At 31.4% G+C, this 23,703-nt stretch overlaps 2 protein-coding genes across 2 annotated transcripts in view; both read right to left on the bottom strand.

Moving 5' to 3' along the window:
* Nucleotides 1-956: 956 nt before the first annotated feature.
* LOC145327965 (adhesion G protein-coupled receptor L1-like) overlaps nucleotides 957-23,703 on the bottom strand; it is a 48,525-nt gene continuing 25,778 nt past the window's right edge. Inside the window, exons 15-33 of the mRNA XM_080171522.1 lie at nucleotides 22,415-22,477; nucleotides 22,016-22,083; nucleotides 21,880-21,937; nucleotides 21,481-21,580; nucleotides 21,270-21,379; nucleotides 20,833-20,885; nucleotides 20,455-20,534; nucleotides 20,302-20,391; nucleotides 8,330-8,444; nucleotides 8,005-8,086; nucleotides 7,780-7,877; nucleotides 7,171-7,257; nucleotides 6,581-6,685; nucleotides 5,409-5,463; nucleotides 5,017-5,087; nucleotides 2,448-2,514; nucleotides 2,274-2,365; nucleotides 1,890-1,990; nucleotides 957-1,126 (exon numbers count right to left, since the gene is read on the bottom strand). Coding sequence (XP_080027648.1) covers nucleotides 1,076-1,126; nucleotides 1,890-1,990; nucleotides 2,274-2,365; nucleotides 2,448-2,514; nucleotides 5,017-5,087; nucleotides 5,409-5,463; nucleotides 6,581-6,685; nucleotides 7,171-7,257; nucleotides 7,780-7,877; nucleotides 8,005-8,086; nucleotides 8,330-8,444; nucleotides 20,302-20,391; nucleotides 20,455-20,534; nucleotides 20,833-20,885; nucleotides 21,270-21,379; nucleotides 21,481-21,580; nucleotides 21,880-21,937; nucleotides 22,016-22,083; nucleotides 22,415-22,477 — 1,546 coding nt within the window. The 3' untranslated portion in view covers nucleotides 957-1,075. The remainder of the gene's footprint in view (nucleotides 1,127-1,889; nucleotides 1,991-2,273; nucleotides 2,366-2,447; nucleotides 2,515-5,016; nucleotides 5,088-5,408; nucleotides 5,464-6,580; nucleotides 6,686-7,170; nucleotides 7,258-7,779; nucleotides 7,878-8,004; nucleotides 8,087-8,329; nucleotides 8,445-20,301; nucleotides 20,392-20,454; nucleotides 20,535-20,832; nucleotides 20,886-21,269; nucleotides 21,380-21,480; nucleotides 21,581-21,879; nucleotides 21,938-22,015; nucleotides 22,084-22,414; nucleotides 22,478-23,703) is intronic.
* On the bottom strand, nucleotides 15,011-15,996 carry LOC145328514 (uncharacterized). The gene has a single exon (XM_080172227.1). It carries the CDS (start codon nucleotides 15,914-15,916, stop codon nucleotides 15,011-15,013), a length of 906 nt encoding a protein of 301 aa, XP_080028353.1. The 5' UTR covers nucleotides 15,917-15,996.

A 23,703-nucleotide genomic window follows, 5' to 3' on the forward strand; every position in this document is an offset into this window, starting at 1 on the left:
ATTAATTATCAAAATATGATGAAACGCCCCTTTGGAGGTGATGTCACAAAACCAACAATACCTATTTTTTTTTAATGAGTGAAAAACTTTATAAAAAATTTAAAGGAAAAATTATTTTATGATTGAAATATCGGAATGTCCTACAGGCTTGCTTTGTACAAAAAATCAAATTATATGTTGGTAATAATATTCAAATCTATCTTTTAATCTACAGGGTCATTCAAGAAAAATGATTTTAAAAAAACTTAATTATGCATAGTAAACAAAACAATTATGTAAAATTATTTATATATTTGGAAAACCTATTATAAGATATTTATGTTTCAAATATTTAAAAATGATTATATCAACAGATTATGCCCTAAAAACCGGTTTTTGCAAAGGCCATTTTTTCAAAGTTTTATAGACTTAAAGGGTGTGCAAAAATACACATATTTTTAAAATTCAAATTGCACAGCTTGTGTTTATAGTAGAAAAATGTTGCGCATGCCGTTAGAATTGTCATAAGCTCTAGTTCTTGAAATTATAAGTACCGTTTTTGTGCTATTTATAGTTAAGGAGCTATGTTGAGAAAAGTGAGAAAAAGGTTTAAAGGTTTTAAGTAATTGGAACATTTTACCATGTAGCTCCTACACTATACGTAGCACAGGAATGTTTTTTATATATTTAGAAACTATAGTTTAAGACGATTCTAACAATATACACAATATTTCTCTACTATTAACACAAGTTGCGCAATTTGAATGTGCACATTTTTTTTACAACCTTTAAATCAATAAATTTTTGGAAAAAAAAGGCTTTTGGAAAAACCTGTTTTAGGGCATAATTTGTTGAAATAATCATTTTAAAATATTTGAAACATAAATGTCTCATAAAAGGTTTTCCAAAAATATAAAGGATTATACATAATTTTATTTTCAATGCATAATTAAGTTTTTTTTTTAATTATTTCTCTTGAATGACCCTGTATGATTATCATGAAATTAAAAAAAAATGTTTCATCAATTTATTAGAAATAAAAGTTTATTTTACTTCTTAGACATTTGAATATCAAATCCAATCAAATTTATATTCCTTAGGCATTCTTTCTTCTGAAGTTCTTCTTCAGATTTCCAAAGATGTCTACCTGAAAATAAAATAAATGCTATTCATATGATAGGCGTTCATTGCACAATATAAAATAGAACAGGAGAAGTGTTTTGACTTTTTGTTATTTCAAAGTTTCTCACATTAGCAAAAAGACATGAAAACTATGTGCAGTAGTGATTTTATGGATTTAATGGCCTTTGTCATTGCAAATGTGAATTCACTATAGAACAGTTTTGTATAAATTAACAATTTGTATTATCCTATATTCTTTTTCAAAACCTAAATTTAGATGCCTCATTACCTTTCCCTTTTTATTAAGCAAAATCAACCCCCCTTCCCTACTACTTTTTTACCTCCACTGCAGAAACAATTCATCTTTTGATTTAATAAACAGTAGTATATAATTTCTACTCATGAAAGCATCATGTCTTTTTATTTATAAACAAACTGAAGATTTGTTTTTAACAATGAAACACTGTGTATTGGGCTTATCAAATAAAAATAACATGTTTAATTAACCTGTGTTGATCACTCTATTTTATAATATAAAGTAGTAAGCTTTTTTGGCTATAGTGAAGATCTCACTTACCATTCAACCGGGATGGTTCATTTTTACAGTGAAGCATCTTATAGGTCTAGATATGGTTTTAGGCTATTCAATTTTTATGAGCAAGTCTTGGTATGGTTTTATGCTATTTTATTGACCATCAATATCCATTTAAATATAGAGTCCCTAAAGTCACTATTTTAACAATATACAACAAAAGCATTACTAGATTTTAAATATAACCATGTGTTACCTCAGAGTTGTAAACAGTACTGTTCAACAAGATGAAGAATCCAGGGAAAACATTGAGAAGAACAATTATGTAGCCATAGATTTGGGAGTCAGCAAAAAAGGCTAAAAAATATATCTACGTACATATATCCTATAACATTAGAGTAGTTTTGTATTACTCCAAAAACCTTTTAACCAAACATGATCTGAAAGTGACTAAATTTAGGTCACATCCATTTTCAAACTTTTTTGAGGTGGAGTATCAATTACATATTTCCTTTTATCTTTTCTTGTAAAAAGTCAGTTCATTAAGGTGTGAATAAGATAAACATTTAATATTAAAATTTCTTATTTTCAAATTCAAGTTAAGAAAAATATTTAAAGTTTATAAAGTGTACAAAATTACCAAAGACAATGTTGAGAGTCATCACAAAGGTTAGGACCAGTGTACTTCTGAAGGATACCAGAAGATCCAAGATTATTTCACATGTTGTCTCACTAAATAAGTTAAATCATTATGCAAATAAAACTATTTTAGCATTACCAATCTAAATCTACAAGTGAAAAATAAAACATTTACCTGTAGTTTTTCTTTACCCAAACAAATGTCAAGAACATCCTCATCAGACATAAAAGCACACAAACTCCTGAAAAATTACATTAGATCTTTTAACACTGGTGTCCTGAAAAGGAAACAGGTTTTTTTTGACATACGTCTCACAAGACCTATGTAGTCATGACCGGGAGACGATGACGGTTTAGTACATGACTTTCGTTAAATCACAGCTGATCATTTTTGTGGATTTTTTTGAAAATTACTTTTTTACCTAACATTTCTTAGTTTTTCCCAAAAAAATCTCAATTTTCTTACATTTGCTGCTTAGTTAGCCTAAATTTACGCAAGAAAAGTATAAATAAGTAACAGCTGTACTGAAGTTTGAGATATCACCTATAACAAGATCTTTCAGAATCAATGGAATAAGATTTGTAGTAAGAAATCATAGTTAATTATTTTTAATTAATGTTCAACAATAAAGGGGGAGGTCATTTTCTAGTAAATTCCGTAAAGGTGTGTAAAGGTGTGTGTGTTATAAGGCCTAAAAATAGTAGTAGAACAATAAGGTGCTCCCTATTGTTCTATTCAATAGGGAATACAAATATATAGAGCACCTTATCGTTCTACTACTATTTTTAGGCCTTATAACACACACACCTTTACGGAATTTACTAGAAAATGACCTCCCCCTTTGTACGTCAGAACTGCTTCTGGCCTCCATAGGCTTTCACCTGGCTTCAACATGGTCCAATCTATCTGACTTTGCCTTTGACTAAGCAACATAATGTTTTTGCCCTCAAATTTCTTTCACAAAAACTTTCTCTCTTATCAATCCACCTGTTAAACTTCTTGATCCATGTTTCAAGACATTGAAGTTACCATCCCTGTCCTTTAACTTTAACAAGTATGCCTCATAATACTGTCCACTAAACAGGGTACCTGTCTCCACTCTGGTATAGCTAGTCCTCTATTCTAGCTGGCTGACATGGTTCACCCAGCCTTTAAATCTTGATGGAAGTTAGTTTAGAAGTCTGACCTTGTACTGGTACTGGTACATTCTGGTACTTGTTTGTTATTGAACTTGTGGCTTGACTTTTGCCATATGAATACAATTTCAGAATACAATTTCAAGTATTCTTACTTTTTACTTCCTTTGGTTTCCTATGAACAAGCTACTGTCATGAGAGATCTTTCCATGGATGAAAGCCTAGACTGCCATGCATCTAGCTACATGGTCTCAAGACTCCCTTGCCTTAGTTACTTCAGCTAAGAGCTCCTGTCCTCCCATTCTCTATTACTCAGAAATTCAACATGGTTTCCGCCTACTCTGCTGATTAATATGCTAAAATCAGGTTGGTCTATGATTCCAAATCTAACACCATTTGATAGACAAACTGCCCTTTATTCTTGCATTGCTAATCCTATATTGTGGTCTTCCTGTTTAACACCTTCCTAGGTCCCTTTACTACTGGTAGCTTTTAGGAAGGGTAGTATTGATCTGCTTAGGACAGAAAACTTGCCTGTGTTTTATTTTCAAATCGGGTTTTAAATTCACCATTGAAACCCACACTTGAATGAAATCCAGTTATGATCATGAAAACAGCATTCACATTTACTCTAGTCATGAGCTACTATCATTTTAACCTTCTACAAGCTCTTTTAAACCAGGGACTGGTTGTATATTCAATTGTAGCCTTGTATATGTGGTATTATAGGACTTTGAACATGGCAACTTTGGTTATGGACATGTTATACCCCAAGCAGATATTGTTTTGATGTTGAGACATCAAATCAGCCAGGAACCAATATTGAGCAGGATAACTTGTTAATATTTCAAGGAAAACATGGAACAGAATCATTGCTGTTTCTTAAGCATGTTTGTAATAACTTCATTAGTGGAACCTCAGAGGGAGGTCTTTTCACAGCCAGAAACTATGTTTTAACAATATAATATGTCATGACGCATGCAACAGGAACATGAAATATTTTTTTAAAGATAATTACAAGAGCTGTTTAGACATCAATTCAAATATTAACTTCATATATTTGTTAATTGATGATAACACAGTACTTGGGTTCAGCTGTATTTACTATACTTTTCTTGCATAAATTTGGGCTAACTAAGCTGCAAAAGTGAGAAAATTGAGATTTTTTTTGGGAAAAACTATGAAAATTTGGGTATAAAAGTAATTTTCAAAAAAATCCACAAAAATGATCAGCTGTGATTTAACAAAAGTCATGTGCTGAACCGTCATTGTCTCCCGGTCATGGCTACATAGGTCTTGTGAGACGTATGTCAAAAAAACCTGTTTCCTATCCAGGACACCAGTGTTTTAAGGAAATAGGGAATTCAGAAGGAGGGGTGTTGGGATATAATAATTGGTCTTAACTAGATTATTAATAAATTTGTTACAAATTACATGTTTACACTTAATTTAGAGATAATTTGCTTGAAATATTGTACCTTGTTTTTGTTAAATCATTACAAGTTTAAAATATATAGAATTCTAACATGTTTAGTTAAATGACACAATATACATTCATACAGATTTACTGAAAAGATTGGCTTTAAAATAGATATAAAAAAATAAACCTATGGGAATGATGATTGCATATTCAGCCCAGTCATTCAACCAGCAACTGTCCACATGGCCTCCCACACCTCTGAAAATACATATTACAGTTACAATCTTTAAAATTCAATTATTTCTATTCATGACTCAAAAATTGTTCTTCTAGAAGAAAATCATTTTGCTCCATGATTTCAAAATATTGTCAGGAGAAACATAGATATAATGATTTATTGTTTTTTTGCATCTGAATGTAGAAAATTTTAATGCATGTATATTCATATTTTAGAACAAGTAATGTGTTTATTTGAATTTTAAAAATGCATGATTAAGTCAATTTAGTATTTTGTCAGATATTAATGGACAGACAAAGAAACATAATTGTTTTTAGTAATTGTATGTATTTATTGTTTACCTCCTGAGGTAGAGATGGTATTCATTTTGTAGGCTGGTGATGAGCACTCCTCCAGCTAATAAAGAATATTAATAATAAATCAACATAAATTATTTTTGATCTAATAAGATTAAAATTTCATTTAAATTGAAAGCTAAAAAAATTTAAATATATGGTGCATTATTTGCCAAATGTACCACTTTTCTGCACTACCTCTCCGATTTTGTTAATACTCTATATTTTGGTCCCTTGGGTCATTCAAGGATGCTGGATGGCCAAAAAAAAGTTTCAGAGTCCCTGGATATCTAGATATCTAGCTATCTATGAAGGTAGGTAACAAAAATGTAAAAAACACCCATTTTTTCACAATTTTAAAAATTAATTTTTTCATCAATCTTACATCCAATCTATACATTTTATACACCAAAATGATCGTTTATTCATGTAAAAAGCGCACATAATGCTATTTTGGCCAAAACTCTAATTTTACAGGGTGTCCAACAAAAAGTGTATTTTGGATATCTAGCGTAATACCCAAAATACCTGTCCGAAAAAAATCATTTTTTTTTGCTTAAATCCTGTGTTTTATCTGTGTGCATATGTGGTATATAACGGTTCGGACCACCCAGGACTATAAGGTTGTCAAATTTCACTTTGGGACACCCTGTAAATGTGATTTTTGAGTCTGTAGAGCTAAAACTTGGTCAAAATTGGCTATTTTTTTCAAATTACTCTAATATGAGTCTTAGTATGTTTGGCCATAGTGTTTTCTGACCAGATCAATAATTTCATATTTTTTGGACACCCTGTATTTTCAAAAAAAGAGAAAAAAAATTTTTTTCTTTTCTATTTTTAAGTTACTTAAAACTGTCATATAGATACATATTTTGACTAATAAACGATCATTTTGGTGTATAAAATGTATAGATTGGATGTAAGATTGATGAAAAAATTAATTTTTAAAATTGTGAAAAAATGGGTGTTTTTTACATTTTTGTTACCTACCTTCATAGATAGCTAGATATCTAGACATCCAGGGACTCTGAAACTTTTTTTTGGCCATCCAGCATCCTTGAATGACCCAACGGACCAAAATATAGAGTATTAACAAAATCGGAGAGGTAGTGCAGAAAAGTGGTACATTTGGCAAATAATGCACCTTATAAAAGAAGATTCTAATGAATATAGTTCACCTATTGCAAATGCTAAACCATATGAAGCAATGGATAGGTAGAGAAGATTTGTTTGTGGTGCCCTCTTGTTGTAGAATTTGTAGTAGACTTGTGATGAATCTATTACTAAAAATGTAACAAGATTGTTAAGGTTTAGTATTTTAATATGATAGTGCGTACCCAATGTAACTCTACCTAACCTAATTTCAAGCATAAAATTATATGCTTTATAGAAATTTGGAAGGAAACTCTTATTTCTCAAACAAGAAATTCACAAAAACAATCTTAATTCATCATTCAGATATATCTTATTTTGATTTTTAAAATGTTATTGTCATTTTATACATTTAAAATCTTACATAAGGATTCCTGGAGCATTAAGAAATAATTCAAAATAAAATATTTCCTCTTTACTTAAGTTTTAATAAGGTGATTCTCAGGACAATTATGACACAAAAATGTATATTTATTGGCAGTTTTCCAACAGATTTTAGAACATTCATTCTTTTTATTTGTAAATTATGAAACTTGTTGTTGATGAACATTTTAATTCTGTTATTAAAATCAACAACTACATTGGGTTAGAAATATAAAGAAAATAAAATTATTACCTATCCAAGCATAGCAGGCCACAAACGCAAAATGGGTTGCAGCTCCAAAACCCTCACAAACAACACAGGGTAAAACGTCATTTCTACCTAGGAATTAATGAATATTCAAATTCATGACACACAGTATAACAGTGTCTGTACATTTGTATCATAGAATAATTCCAAACCATATATGGTTTTTATCGGTAAAAATACTGATGTTAATTTAACCTATTGTTCATTAATTTTTAAAAAGATGGAGATTGGGCTGTGTGTTAAATGATTACATATTATTGAAGTATAGCAGGTAAATTTTATTATACATTTACTTGGAGAGGAGATGAGATATATGGAGATCAAGCATTATAGAAAAGAATTTTAAAAACAACTTATAAAATTGATGGATATGACACTGTAGCTTATTGTAAAACAAAAAAAGAAATGGAATGACTAATTTAAATTTTATATTTTGGTATAAAATAGTATTTTTATCATCAAAAATATTATTGAATATCTGCATAGTGTCCAATTACTACAAAATTGTTTGACTTATTTAAGAATATATGATTTATAAAAAAATGATTATTGTCTCTCCCTTACTTACAGCTTCTATCAGTATTAATTATTTACCTACAAAGATGAGAAACCCAAGTTGTGCAAATGACATGCACAAGTTGAGATTTCTCTCGGCAGACCTCTTCATGTTCACTTCATCATCATCTTTGTCCCTTTTATTATATTCAATTTATTATTTATTATATTCAATTTAATAAAATAAAAATAATTAAAGAAATTTAGAGAGAAATATTTATTTCATAATATTAAAGATGAGTTTCAAACAGTACTTTAAATTACCTTCCAAAATAAAGTAATATTTCAGTGACAAGGATAGCCAAAATTGATGAAGAACCAAGAAAGATGGAGAGAAGGTTAAGCACTGAAAAAAAATACTGTTGTAATGTTTTTAGTAGAGCTTTTTAGAAGTAGGTTAAGGATTGCTAAACAAAATAAATAATCTTTGATGTCTGCAGAAGTCATAATCACCAGTATTTAGAGAGTTGTAATTTCATGAAAGCTTTTTGTTTGTAATGAAGCAATTAAAAATAGCTAAAAAAAATCAAAAATTGTCCAGGACTGAAAGTTAAATGGATAAGCTGTTTACTATTAAAAATAAACTTACCAGGATCATCAGCTTTAACTTCATTGTTAAAATCCATCATGACTCCAAAACTAGTTAAATGATCACACACACATGTCACAACTGTCTTGTCATTTTCTCCATATACAGGTCCAGTCTACAATATATATAAGCTTGAGTAACCATCAATTAAAATCTAAGAATTTTTTTTGCATTCTCTAACAGATAGGTAAACTTAGTTTTGATACTTTAGTACATAGATAAGCATAGAAAAAAACTGAAAAAAATATTGTTTGTTTATAATATCCTAATAATAATATAAAGTAGTAAGGTTTTTTTTCTGAAAGTTAGGATTTAATAAATCTTGAAATGATTGAGTTTGTCTTCTCATAGGTTTGTGGTGGATTTAGGCTCTTCTTATTTTAGATTGAACCTTTGGCATGGTTTTAGGCTATGTTGCATCTTTAACCCTTAAGAGTCAGGACTTTTGCTGCACCTTAAGTGGTCAGGGGGGGGGAGGAGGTGTTCAATGCCCCTCTCTATTATCTTAGTTCCTATTAGAGCTAGAAGCTAAAATTTTTTGTGCAAGTCCCCTCTTTGATATATAATAAATTTCTGATCTCAAGTAAGTAAAAGTCAATTTTTGCTTCCTTCACCTTTTTTTTAACCACCTTTGTTTTTAGTTCCTTTTTTACTTTTAAATTTCGAACTGCTATAATTTTCTTTTTTTGAAGCTAGAAGAAATTTTTTTTTGCAGAAAATGTTTATCTTTATGCAAATCTTATATTAAAAATATCAAAATATAAATTTCAGCGGCTGCAGCTGTACTTGGCAGCTGCCAGCCGCCGCAGTTACTAGGAAAATGATAATAGTTAATATGTTATGTAATGATGCTATGACATGAAAGAAAAGTTTTTAAGTCAAAAATTGTGGCTACAGCAGCCTTTTAAAGATTTATGGAGATCTGGAGGTTCAGGAGCTGCAGGATCATACCTGGAACCTGAAATTGACTTGAACGCCAGTAGAGGTTAATTTAGTATTTTGGTAAGACAAAATGCTTTGTTTAAGTCAAAAAAATATTTTGCTTTTTACAGGGATGACCCTGTCAGGTTTGCTGGCATCCTGTGCCTGAAGGATGGAGATATTAAAAAATTCCAACTCTCAGTTATGTGTCATACCCCTACTTAAAAAGTTATGCAGTTTGGGCTCTTTATCTTTCACACACAGAAAATGAGACAGAGGGGGGGGGCATAAAACGCCCCCCCTCCCCAACTGTTAAGGGTTAAATCTAAAGCCTTTAGATTCTAGGGGATCAGTATAGCATGTGCTTTTTGAAATTCAAATTTGCCATTTAGGAATCTATTCTTAAATGTATTTACAGTAAGACCAAGGAAAATCTATCTTACAGACTTTTTTTCTTAATGTATCATCAAAAGTAGCATATCTTCTTGTTCTCTATACAATTCTACACCAGATAAAGAAATTTTTTTTAATTTCACGTATGTATCAATGGAGATTTTGGATCTACTGCAATTCATGGTAAAATATTGCTGGTACCAAATGCTTCTTGTTTCCTGGCAATATTACAAGATTCCTGGATCTAGCATAACATGAAATATTTCTGGAGCCACCAATGTTTAACTTTCCTGGTTGCCAGCAACTTAGCCATAGTAACTGCCAAGTTTGAAATATTCCTATATATTTAAGGCCCCCCCCCCCCCCCCCCCCTATTATCTCAGTTCTTATTAAAGCTAGAGAACTAAAAATTTTTGTGCAAGTCCCCTGTGTTATGATAAATTTCTGACTATAAGTAAGTCAAGGTCAATTTTTGCTTCCTTCACCCTTTTATTTAACAACCTTTGTTTTTAGGTCCTTTTTTACTTATAAATTTCAAATGGCTGTATTTTTTTATTTTTGAAGCTAGAATAAAATTTTTTTTGCAGAAAATGTTTATCTTTATGTAAATTTTATATTTGAAATATCAAACTATAATTTCAGTGGCCGCAGCTGTACTTGGCAGCTGTCAGCTGCCGCAGTCCGCGGTCGGCGGGAAAACGGCAGCGGATCTTTATGAAATACTATGAAATAATACATTATGTAGACATGTAAGATAAGCTTAAGTTTGAAAATTGAAGTCTCTAAGTCAAAAATTGCAGCCACAGGAGCCTTTTAAAGATTTCTGGAGACCTGGAGGATCAGGACCTACAGGATCATACCTGAAACCTAAAATTGACTTGAACACCTGTATTTAATATGAGGATGTACTACTAGAAAATACTTTAGTATTTTGGTAAGTTCAAATGCTTTGTTTAAGTAAAAAAAAATATTTTTGCTCTTTACCTGGATGACCCTGCCAGGTTTGCTGGCATCCTGTACCCGTCAGAATGGAGATATTCAAAAAATTTCAACTCTCAGTTATGTCTCATACCCACACTTAATAAGTCAAGCAGTTTGGGCTCTTTATCTTTCACACACAGAAAATAAGATAGAAACCCCCCCCCCCCCAACCGTTCAGGGTTAAAATGGAGTACCCAATCAGTCTAGTAGGTAATGAGATTTTAAGCTTGAGACAAAAAACCTTACTACCTTATATAATAGGATAGGATAGACTAGCAGTTATACCTATAGCGTCAAGGTGCTTCATATTATAAAGATATCTTTAATCCTATTATATAAAGTAATAAGCTTTTTTTGTCTGTAGCGATCTTGCTAAATGCTATGGTTCTCATTTGCAGCTAAGATTCTTATAGATCCTTATAGATTCTTATAGATGGTTTTATCCTATTTTAATTTTACAAATAAGTCTGGGTTTGGTTTTAGGCTGTTTTTCTACCTTCCATATCCTTTCAAATAAAGTGCCCCTACATGATAGTAATGCCTTAAAAATTCCATTAAGTTAGAAATAAATTAATTAAGGATACCGAGATCCATTTCTCACGAAAATACCACAACAATCTGTGCACTTATAAGACTAAGGAAAAATCACTCTTTTCTTTGCTTACACATAAAAACAACGCAATTTATACCACAAAAATTTTGTTGTACTAAATCTCTTTTGAAATAAATTTTTAAACTTGGTTTACAATTAAATATAAAACCTGCATTAATTTGGTAAAATCAGTTACCAAATATTGATATATCTATGCAGGTACACTAACATATGAAAATATATACATATTTCTACAATCAATATACATAAGTTTTAACTAAACATTATTTAAATAAAAATCCATTTAAAATAAACTTTCACGGCCCATTTTTTAAGTAGTTGTCTGTTTCATTCAACAGAGTTGGGGATTTAAAACAAAAAGGTCGTCAATCAAATAAAATCTGGATAATATATAAGTTGATTTTAATTAAGTTTTATCCAGTAATATGACTTTTTCATTCACACAGAGTTGGGTATTTGAAACAAAAGGTTGTTAACCCTTTACAGTCGGGCCCCTAGCCGCACCTTAATCAGTCGGGGGGAGGGGGGGGTGTTCAACGCCCCCCCTTATTATCTCAACTCCTAGATTAGAGCTAGAGGGCTAAATTTTTTTGTGCCCTGTTTGATAATGAATTTCCAACCTTTTATAAGTATAAGTCAATTTCCGCTTCCTTCACCCTTTTATTTAACAACCTTTGTTTTTAGGTCTTTTTTTACTTAAAAATTTCAAACGGCTGTAATTTTCTTATTTTTGAAGCTAGAAGAAAAGTTTTTTTTCCAGAAATTGTTTATCTTTATGTTTTATATTATAAATATCAAAATATAAATTTCAGCGGCCGCAGCTGTAATTTGCAGATGTCAGCCACCGCAGTCAGCAGTCGGCGGGAAAACGGCGGCGGATCTTCATGAAATTTTAATACGTTATGTAGACATATCAGAAAAGTTAAGTTTAAAATTTGAAGTCTCTAAGTCAAAAATTGCGGCCACAGGAGCCTTTTAAAGATTTCTGGAGACCTGCAGGATCAGGACCTGCAGGATCATACCTGGAACCTGAAAGTGACTTGAACACTTGTATTTCATATAAGGATGTACTACTAGAGGATTTTTTAGTATTTTGGTATGATAAAATGCTTTGTTTTAGTCAAAAAATATTTTTGCTTTTTACCTGGATGACCCTGCCAGGTTTGCTGGCATCCTGTGCCCGCCAGGGTGGAGATATTCAAAAAATTCCAACTCTCAGTTATGTGTCACACCCATACTTAAAAAGTCAAGCAGTTTGGGCTCTTTATCTTTCACACACAGAAAATGAGATAGAAAAACCGGATGGGGGGGCGTTCAACGCCCCCCCCCTCTGACCATTAAGGGTTAATCATTGAAAATCTTGATAACATAGATGAAGCTTTTCAAGGATGTCCAAGCTTTTTTTATTTTGTGGGGGGGGGGAAGAATTAAAATTAAAATTTGGGGGATGCTACAGCACCACCAAGTTCATTTTGGGGGGAGAAATCTTTATTTCATAGAGACAGTGACATCCAAGCTTTTTTTATTTGGAGGGGGGTAAATATTAAAAATTTTGGGGATGCCTACCCCTTTAACCTTTCCCCCTAGGACGTCCCTGGTGATATTAGTTAAAATCTTGACAACTTGGTTAAACAAGTTTATTAATTTATTGATTTATTTATAATCACACAGATTTTGTCTAGAAACCGTTCGTATTTTCCTCTTTCATTCTTCGTCCCCCCTTCTTACCTGTCCTTGTACATTGTACAAATGGTACCAACGGATTTTGTTAAGTTGAAGTATATAAACCAAACATTAGTGAATATTGTAAAAGGAATAAATTTATTCCCATAACTGAAAAGACATGTTATTTTATTCCCATTTTTGTAAATATTAATTGCTAACTGACTTGATTTAATACCTCAGGAACCATCTTTACATTGTGTTTAGGATTAAAATAAAAGCCTTGCTTTAATTATTGTACATCCATATATAACAGATTTATATTACAAGAATATAATTTTTGTGCTCTTTATCTTATTCCATGTTTTGAAGTATAAACTTTAATCCAATCAAGTTCTGTGGGTTCCGTATGTATGTTTGTGTGAGTGTGTGTTTGATTCAATTTGGCTGTACTCAAAAAACGCCTTTATCAAAAACCTTTAATTAATTCATATTTTATAGTTTGTTTCTATTAAATATCTTCTATAGATTTTAGTTAATTAATTACATTAGTTACAAAGATATCTCCCCCACTTCAATGTATTATAAAAATAAATAAGCGCGCCCAAATTTTTGCATGAAAGTGGATATTAAGATAGAAACAGTTAAATTTATAGGTAAAGATCCCATTCTCCTATATCCTTCCCCCACCTCTATTAGAAATGCACATAAAATAATTGAAGCTACTGTCCCTTATCAATCATTGCTGTTTACCCCCTAAGAAATTGTGAGAAAGGGTATGGGGTAAAAACTTCTGTAAGCCAGTAATCTTTTATTATTGCTGGTAACCCGGAAAATTTGCAGATTGCCAGCTAACAGGAACCTAGGTTATAGGGGGATATGCGTGCTGCTGGATCCAGGAATCTTGTTCCAGAAACCAGAAACCATGAAGCATTCGTTACCAGCAATAGTGTACCATGAACTGCAGTAGATCTGAGATTTTTAAGGCCAAAGTTTCTAAAAAGCTCTTGAGAAAAAGATTTTTTTTGTTTTTCATAGACAATGTGCAATCGCTTCAAATCTTCCCACCCCTAGAGAAACTTCTTGTCATTTTTATCTGTATTGTTCAACAAATACAGAATTGCTTTTAGAATATTTTAACACTTTTCTTTACCAATCTAATATAACATGGACCTCCGATTTTGTTTTTTTGGGTGCACCATCCAATATACCTTTCTATAAGGCAATAATTGTTAACACAGAAATTATTATTTCAGCTTGGTTTCTTTTTGAATGTATAAATAAGAAAATTAAACCTGTGTTGGCAATGCTAAAAGACTTTTTAAAGAATTATAGAGCAATGTTTATGCATTTTCCTAAATATCAAAACGCATATAATAAGTGTAGAAGATGATAAAAGGGTTAGCATTAATTAAGTGTCCACATTTCTTTCAACTTATAACTTTCTAACATATACTTTCATTCTTTCTTTTTTCAGATCCAAGCTGATGGCCCAGTGTTAACAGTTAATCTGGATAATTAGATACCCTTGTGTTAATGAAAAAGATGCTATTGCCCTCACTCAAAAGAAACAAAAAAAATGGAATATCTTCAAGTTGTCAAATAATTACTGATCATATCAAAGAAACCAAAAAATAATTAAATTAGTAGTATTTGTAAATAGTTTTTAATTTTATATTTTATTAATATTTTTGTGTGATTTTTATGTTTTAAACTGATTTAAAACGGATCAAGTCAAGCTGAATATGCCAATGGCAACAAGTCAAACAGAGCGTGCCAATATTCCCCCTAGTCAAGTAGAGTATGCCAATATTCCCCCAAGTCAAGTAGCGTGTGCCAATATTTCATCAAGTAAAGCAAAGTATGCCAATAGTTTATCAAACAAAGCAGCATGACGAAAAAAAGAAAAAAAAAGATGAATTTAACATATTTTCCGATTTATTTACCAAAAGACACAATTTTATACATAAATAACAAAATAAATTAATCTTTTAATATCATATTTAACGACATATTATTTACATATTGTTATACATTGTATAATTCATATATTACACATTATCATACAAAGAATGCCATATAATTTCCATAGTATGAGTAAGGAAACAACTTTAGCCTACTTTATGCTGCATCGCAATTTGGTTGCACAGAGCATCAAATGAATTTGTACTGTGACGCTCAAACCACATAAATTGGTTTAGATAAGATGTCAATAAATCACGTCTGCATCCCCTCATAGACTTTATAAAACTCTTTTTTCTGTTCCAGTTACTCTCAATTGTTTGGGTATGAACACCATTTGTTGGGTTTATGAAACTAACAGAATGATTGACTGTGCGATGTTCAAAACCAAGCTCCTGTATTCTACGATAGGAGCGCCATTCATCTGAATGGATGATCGTGCCAGGCCTCACCACTTTTCTAATGATGGGTAACAATGTGTTTGCATCTCTTTTTTCAACAACCTCCATGTATGTTAGTGCTGGTTTAACACTTCTATCAGCCAGCCCAAAGACCCATACAGTCTGTGCAGGACCTCTTCCTCTATGGTATTTGACTTTATGTGCAAAAGCAGACTCGTCACACTCTACTACTATTTGTGGGCCTCCAAGTCTGATGGGATGATGCTGAAAATAGGTTACACAAACACTGCGAAAAAAACTAAAACAGGCCACACCTGTAGGTTTAGATACACTAGCTAAGCTACAAGCCTGCTTCAGCTGCACACCTTCAGCCCACAAATACATCAGATGAATCCATGTACGCAATGGTACCTTACTCTTTTCGAACACAGATCCTGTTCGAATTGATTTGCCTTTTCTAAAATTTTCACAGGCTTTTTTCATGCACCTCCAATAATAACCATCAATGATATTAATTTTATGAAAGGTCATAGGGTTGGCGCATGCCTCACATTGCAATTTTGATTTGAGCAATTTTTTTTCCTGTAACCAAATAATTACTTCTCTAGGTTCAGATGTAAGAAGTTTTAAAATTGTATCTTTAAATGTAGACATATTAAAAAAGACTGATGAAATATTAAACTTGCATTTGCTTAAATAGAAATTTTATTCAATAAACATGTGTATGTAATAAACAGGTTAAATTGTTAATCTTAATTAAATTCCGACCGACATTATTCCATATTTCTTTCACACGCAATAAAAATACTTTGTTAGCAAAGCTAAGCTACTCTACATTCAAGGTCAATAATATGAAGCAAGTTTTGACAAGTTTATAATGGTTCTATGTTTATGCTTCTAGATAATATTTTTTTTCTTCTATATAATAATAAATGTTATTCTATAATACGTTTAAGTTAGTTTGTCTGTAGGTTTGAGCTTCGCTTTCATGGAAGTTGTCTTCCTTGTTATTGGTATTAATATATGTATGTCTTAAAAGAGGCGGAGATGTGAATTTGGGGATTAGGGGATTAATGTTTCCCGTAACTGGATGATTAAAAAAGGCCGAAAAAATTATGGATAAGGAAATGCAAATTTAGAAATTCTTTTATATAACAGATTGGAATTTATTACAAAGGATTATATTAAACAGAAACAAGAATGATAATATTTATAGAAGTTCTGTCTAAAGTCAAATAACAACATGTAATATTGTCATATTTAAAGGTATAAAATCGAAAGTACATTTATTTAACATACAAAAATTGAATACTTAATGGACTGACTCTAAATGTGGGGAAAAAGTTTAAAATGATAGACTGATTAGAAAAAGTTAACTATAGAGTAGCTTTGCTACTTGTATGATCATGACTCAGGATTTAAGAATATTTATTTAAGTCTGATATTTTTTATATAGGTTGTCATCTAATTCAACCTACAAATTTACTACTTTATGTACGCAAATAAATAAACTAGCAGTTGCGTCCCTAGCATCTAGGAGCTCTCTATTCCAATTAGTAGAAAAGTTACGAAAATTAGCCTAAAACCATTAAAATTTCAAAATAAAAGATCTCAATAATCGATGGACTGTTATGATTCTTCTTTCAATGAAGCTTCTTATTGGTCCTTCAAAATATCATGATTTTGTTACATAGTTTTTCTTTTTAAAATTTCATGATTTTGTTACATAGTTTTTCTTTTTAAAACTTAAATGTAAAGGAGATTTTCAGCTCTCTACTTCCCTCAAATGCCCCTAGAGACATCTAGAGGGGGGGCGGGGGTGAAGCCGCTAGTATATATACATAAATTATTTCAATAAATTATTTCAAAATTCTAGGAAAAGCATATTTTGACAAGTAAAGCAGAGTATGCCAATATTCCCCCTAGTAAAGCAGAGTATGCCAATATTCCCCCTAGTCAAGTAGAGTATGCCAATATTCCCCCAAGTCAAGTAGCGTGTGCCAAAACAGGCTATTGGCATACTCAGCTTGACTTGATCCTTTAAAACCAATAAAATACGTTATAATAATAAAAAGTTAGGTGTACAAACAATGTTAAAGGTTCTGTTACAAAATAACAGAAAAAAAAGATTTGTCAAATCATACATTCATCTGTTGTGGTTAATATTGCTAAGAATGCTATTAGATTATTATTAATGAACATGCATAATTTTCTAATATATGCCATGTTTTGTTGGTGTGATGAAAATAATCATTTAGGCTTGTAATGATGCAATGCAACCAATCAAGACCCACAGTTATTGCAGAGGAAATAAATTTTAAAAGTATATTGGTAAATATTGGGAAAGATATGTCCAGTTAGTTGAAATAAGCATATGCACACAACCTATCCTCAATTAGTATATCATTAGAGACATCCATGTTTGATAAAATATTGTTATATCAATTGTATTATAGAATTTCATTTATTCATTGTATTCAAGAAAATTTAGAATTAGAAAAATCTTCGGATCATGGAAAGAAAACAAAGTCATTCCTTAATTAGGACAGAAGTCACCTTCCTAGGAAATTCACATAGCAAATTCTTGCAAAAAAAGCATTTCTGTCCTTCACATAGCAAATTCTTGCAAAACATAGCAAATTCTTGCAAAACTTAGCCTTTCTGTCCTTCACATAGCAAATTCTTGCAAAACATAGCAAATTCTTGGAAAACTTAGCATTTCTGTCCATAACATAGCAAAATATTGCAAAACATAGCTTTTGGTCCTTCACATAGCAAAATCTCACAAAACATAGGTTTTTCTGACCTTTTTCTAACAGGATATCAGAACTAAATCAGAACAAACATAACAAGAGTTTTTACTTAGTACATTCAGATTATCAATTATGCATTGAACTCTGCATAAATTATGATAATTTATTATTATAACCCCCCCCCCCCATTTAAAATTTACCCCTGCCAACAGATTTCATGGGGGGTAATTACCCCCCCCCCAATCATATTTAACTCTGCATAAATTATGATAATTTATGCTGAGTTAAATGTACTGTTTGAACAGGATATGAGAACTAAATCAGAACACACATAACAAGAGTGTTTACATAGTACCTTCAGATTAACAATTATTCAATTGCAGCTAGGCCCCTTTTCAGTCCATCATATGACATGGGAAGGAGGTTGAGGAGCATTTTATGCAGCCTAAATTCCCAAGAATGCAATGCCACTTTTCCTAAAAGGCATCATAGTTGGCCTCTTTTGTGACCATCATATGACATTGGAGGTTGTGACACAAAAGAGACCAGCTATGGTGCCATGTAGGAAAAGTGGAATTTCATACTTGGGATTCTAGGCTAAATAAATGCTCCTCAACCTCCTTCTCATGTCATGTGTTGGACAGAAAAGGGGCCTAACTCCAGACTATTTAGCAGCTATGATGCCTAACAGGAAAAGTGGCAATGCATTCATGGGAATCTAGGCTGCATAAAATGCTCCTAAACCTCCTTCCCATGTCATATGATGGACTGAAAAGGGGCCTAACTGCAATTGAATAATTGTTAATCTGAATGTGCTATGTAAACACTCTTAATATGTGTTTTCTGATTAAGTTCTCATATCCTGTTAGATAGAAGTTCAAACAGTACATTTAACTCAGCATAAATTATCATAATTTATGCAGAATTAAATTTGATTGGGGGGGGGGGGAGGTAATTACCCCCCATGAAATCTGTTGGCAGGGGTAAATTTTAAATGGGGGGGGGGGGGGTGTAGTAATGATAAATTATCATAATTTATGCAGAGTTAAATGCATAATTGATAATCTGAATGTACTATGTAAAAACTCTTGTTATGTGTGTTCTGATTTAATTCTGATCTCCTGTTAGAAAAAGGTCAGAAAAACCTATGTTTTGTGAGATTTTGCTATGTAAAGGACCAAAAAGCAATTTTTTGCAATATTTTGCTATGTTAAGGACAGAAATGCTAAGTTTACCAAGAATTTGCTATGTTTTGCAAGATTTTGCTATGTTTTGCTAGAATTTGCTATTTTTTGCAAGAATTTGCTGTGTGAAGGACAGAAATGCTATGTTTTGCAAGAATTTGCTATGTTTTGCAAGAATTTGCTATGTTTTGCAAGAATTTGCTATGTTTTGCAAGAATTTGCTATGTGAAGGACAGAAATGCTATGTTTTGCAAGAATTTGCTATGTTTTGCAAGAATTTGCTATTTTTTGCAAGAATTTGCTATGTGAAGGACAGAAATGCTATGTTCTGCAAGAATTTGCTATGTTTTGCAAGAATTTGCTATTTTTTGCAAGAATTTGCTATGTGAAGGACAGAAATGCTATGTTCTGCAAGAATTTGCTATGTTTTGCAAGAATTTGCTATGTTTTGCAAGAATTTGCTATTTGAAGGACAGAAATGCTATGTTTTGTGAGGTTTTGCTATGTGAAGGATAGAAAAGCTAAGTTTTGCAACATGAAGGACACAAGCAGCCTTCCTAATGTAAGAATTTGTCAGACAAAGGACATAAGTCACCTCCCTTAAGTTAGATTTTGTTAAATGAAGGACATAAGTAGCCTTCCTTAGACCAATTTCCAGTGACTTCTGTCCTAATTAGGAATGACTTTGTTTTCTTTCCATAATCCAAATCTACTTTAAAAACTGTTTAGGAACAAAAACTGAATACATGTTTAGTGGTGTTGTTTATTTTAGTACATAATAAGTAAATAGTAAATGTACCTAATAAAATCTAACCTAACCTGACCAAAATATTGATTTCAAAATAAGAGAAGGGATTAGATTATTAATTAATCTTTAATGTGTCTAGGATTTTTTGTTATGGAAGACTGAAAAAAGAAAGCCTTAAAATTGAAATACTGCAATCATAGTTCAGTCTCTCTTAAAAATGGAAAATATTATTACAAAATTACTTATTGATATGGGCCAAGAGTAAAAGAAACTATAAAATATTTTAATGAATTATATTACTACTAACATAAAGTTGGTTTCAACCTCCCATATAATACAATACATAGGTCTTACCTCACATCCTTTAGTAGACCACTTATTTTCATCAGTATCCAAGTAGATGCATTCTGGATATTCGGGGATAAATTGGCATCCAGGAATATTCTACAAGAAATGTGGTAAATAAAATGAAATTATCGAATTATTTTTTTATGTCTTCAAGCTTACCTTATATAAATCTTCCCATATAAAAGTTATAGTTGAGATCAGGTTGTCCTTGCTGTAACTTCCATTGTTAATGGCCATTCCTATTTAATTTCAAAATTTTTTCTATTTACTAATAAAGACTTAATAAAATGAATGTGCAATTCATGTTTATTTATAAAAATATGGATAAGGAATAAATACTTTGGTGGTTTGTGAGGGGGAGGGATGGGGAGGGAGGATGTTTGTAATTGCTATAGATATTCAAAGTCAGAAGTTTGAAATCTTGAGTCTGAACTTAGCTACAAAAGATATTCTGATTCAAAATTTCCTTTCCCCCCTCATCCTATTTCTGCTGAAATTACAAAAGTCTACATCCCTTTTAATATAATCTAAAATTACCTAGGAGACTATCACCAAGCATACCTCCATGGTTCAGTGAATCCATTGGCAAACTTATAAAAAAAAACAATGTTTGAAATATTTTGAAAAAGACTGATAAAAACTGCCTAATTGTTAAAACTAGAAAAGGTTTAAAGCTAATTGACTCCTAATTGCTTCATTTTGGATGTCTAATTTTTCAGGATAGTTAGAGTCAAAAACGTTTATAGTACAAATTAAGTAACATTAATCATTTTTTTCATTGGTGAAAGAAAAGTATTTTTTATATTTAATATAATAAAAAAAAGTATTTGAGCCATTCAAACTTTTTAATAATCATAACAAACTCAAAATTTAGGGAAATGAAAGAAATAGATGTAGTAAAATTGTTTTCATCTCAACTTTATCCTAGTTGTATATTGCATACTTGATAATTATAAGTTAATAATAATACTTACTCTGCAAATATAGGAGAGTTCTTGTCATTAGTATCATTTTTTGATTTGATTGATGTCACAACAAAAATATTATCTTTATTCTCCAATTCCACCTCAACACATATTGTTCCCTGAATATAATGCTAGTTATCTACATAAAGTTCTTTGATTATCTTTTTAAGTTTTGAAAATTTGAGTTTTATTTATCCAAAACATCTTTATATATAATTACTTGGTTAAGTTGAAAACAGTACTCATTTGAATCTTGATTTTGGACAAGATTTTTCACTTGAAGCTCTATTGCTGCAAATTGTTCAGTAACTGAGACTTCCCTTTTGAAAAACAGAATTAAAACTTAAGTTTACTTTAACAAAATTTATTTATAAAAAGTAATTTTTTTTTATTTTGTTTTTTCTTTTCTTTCTCTGACAAGATTTCTCTTATTTTCAACAATAATAGTGAAACAATTTTAACCCAACATGAAATGTGATGCTTTACACATTCTCAATGAAATATAATCTAGAATAATTTTGTAATTATAGTTTTATTTAATCTATTTTCAATTATCTCTAATACTATGAAAGAATTTTCTCAAAATTTAGATTTGATTAATAAAATAAAATAAGATTACCTAAATTTAGTATTGGTTAATGCTTTTCCCAGCTTGTATCCCACTTGATCAATTGTTTCTAAAATAATATGTTAAGATAATAAAAAAGATTTAAATAACATGCAAGTGGATAAAAATTACTATTATATATTCATACCTAGATTTTTAACTACAGTTTTCATTGTAGTTTCCATATCAGTAATTTCCTCCCAGCCAATATAAGACCTAGATATGTTATTAATAAGATTTTTCATGGTGTATTACATTTTAATGAGTAATTGATTTTGGATGTGAAAAAAATTGGTTTGGCATAATCTTAATACCATATCCTTTGGTGATATAACATGACTTTCAATGTCATTGTTCTGATATATTTTACCCTTTCCAAAATTACTTAAATGAGGTTAGATCTACTTTAAAAAACAACAAAAAATGATAATAGCTACCTAGGTAAAATTAACCTTCATTTAGAGATTTTATACCCTACCCCTACCACAATAAAATTTTTTTGACATCTTTCAACATAAAATAAATTATTTAGAGAATACTTTTATACCTAAAAATCTGATCTGTCACATTCAGGTATGTGTTGACAAAATTGGTATCATAGCCATCTTCACTATAGTATAAAAACAAATATCAGACTTATAAGCCCTCATTTTTTTCAATTCAATTTAAAATGGGGTGGAGGGTTCCAGTGCTTGACAGGCACTTTAACTGCATCAAAGCTTTTTATAAATACAGGGTGGGGCAAATAAGACCGGACAAATTCTAACTTCTAAACAAATGAACATAAAATCGTCAATTTTAAAGATTTTATTGAATTTTAAAAACTAACAAGCAAAATAGGTATATGACTATTAGACTATTAAATAAAATCGCCGCCAGCCTTAATCACTGCCTCCAACCGCCTCCTCAACCGCTGGCAGGTCCAGGTCAAAATGTACCTGTCCAAGCTGGCGTAGTTCTCCTTGATAGTGGCAATGAGGGAGGTCTTTTTGGAATGGGCACGTCTATTGGTGCATGCTTCAAAGTAGCCCCAGGCCCAAAAGTCCATTGAATTAAGATCAAGCTGCTGGGAGGCCACATTTCCTTAGGAACGTGAGTAACTGCAGGATCCAAATTCGCCCAACTTTCAAGCTACCCTTATACACGGAGGCTTTTATTTGGACCACAGTTGAGCTAGAACGACGTTCTTTACCTTTTTGGAAATGGCATTAAGTTTCAGCTAGGGTTGTCAGCGTAACCTATAGTCTAAAATGAGTTTTAAAGTTCAATATGGGTCCCTGAAGTCAAGAACCGAGAAATTTTCACGAATTTTCATGGTTTTTGACGTTTTTTACATCTCAAAATCTGCCTCATTCCACTTTGCTGGAGTACTACGGCCAAGCCATTTCAGATAAAGAGCTCTAGTCTTTTCTAGTGCTTTATTTATGTATCTAACAGTATCGCCAGCAAGTTGCATAACTCTACCTCACCTACAGATGGACTGAGGTCAGATGTAGTGGGCCCTAGTCGAGAATCAAGATTAAACCACCGACGCATTTGGAATCTGCCTTGTTGAACATATGCGCGGCCAGCTCGTTATACACGTCCATTGTCGTCCAAAGATTTTTTTGTGCTAAAAGGTCATTACCTAAGCTTTTTATAGTGTGGTCAAACGTGCTGATTGGTCAAGTAGTTTTGGCGCTATGGCCGTTTAAAGTTTGTCCGGTCTTATTTGCCCCACCTTGTATGTAGAAAATTCTACAGATGCTGTATAAATGAAATATCAGGATCATATTCACCCAAATTATAAATAAATTTTTCATTAATCTAAATAAAAAAGTAAATTATACATTATAT

This window comes from Acartia tonsa, chromosome 1, assembly GCF_053477335.1.
Source record: "Acartia tonsa isolate MP-2025a chromosome 1, ASM5347733v1, whole genome shotgun sequence".
Classification (NCBI taxonomy): Eukaryota; Metazoa; Arthropoda; class Copepoda; order Calanoida; family Acartiidae; genus Acartia; species Acartia tonsa.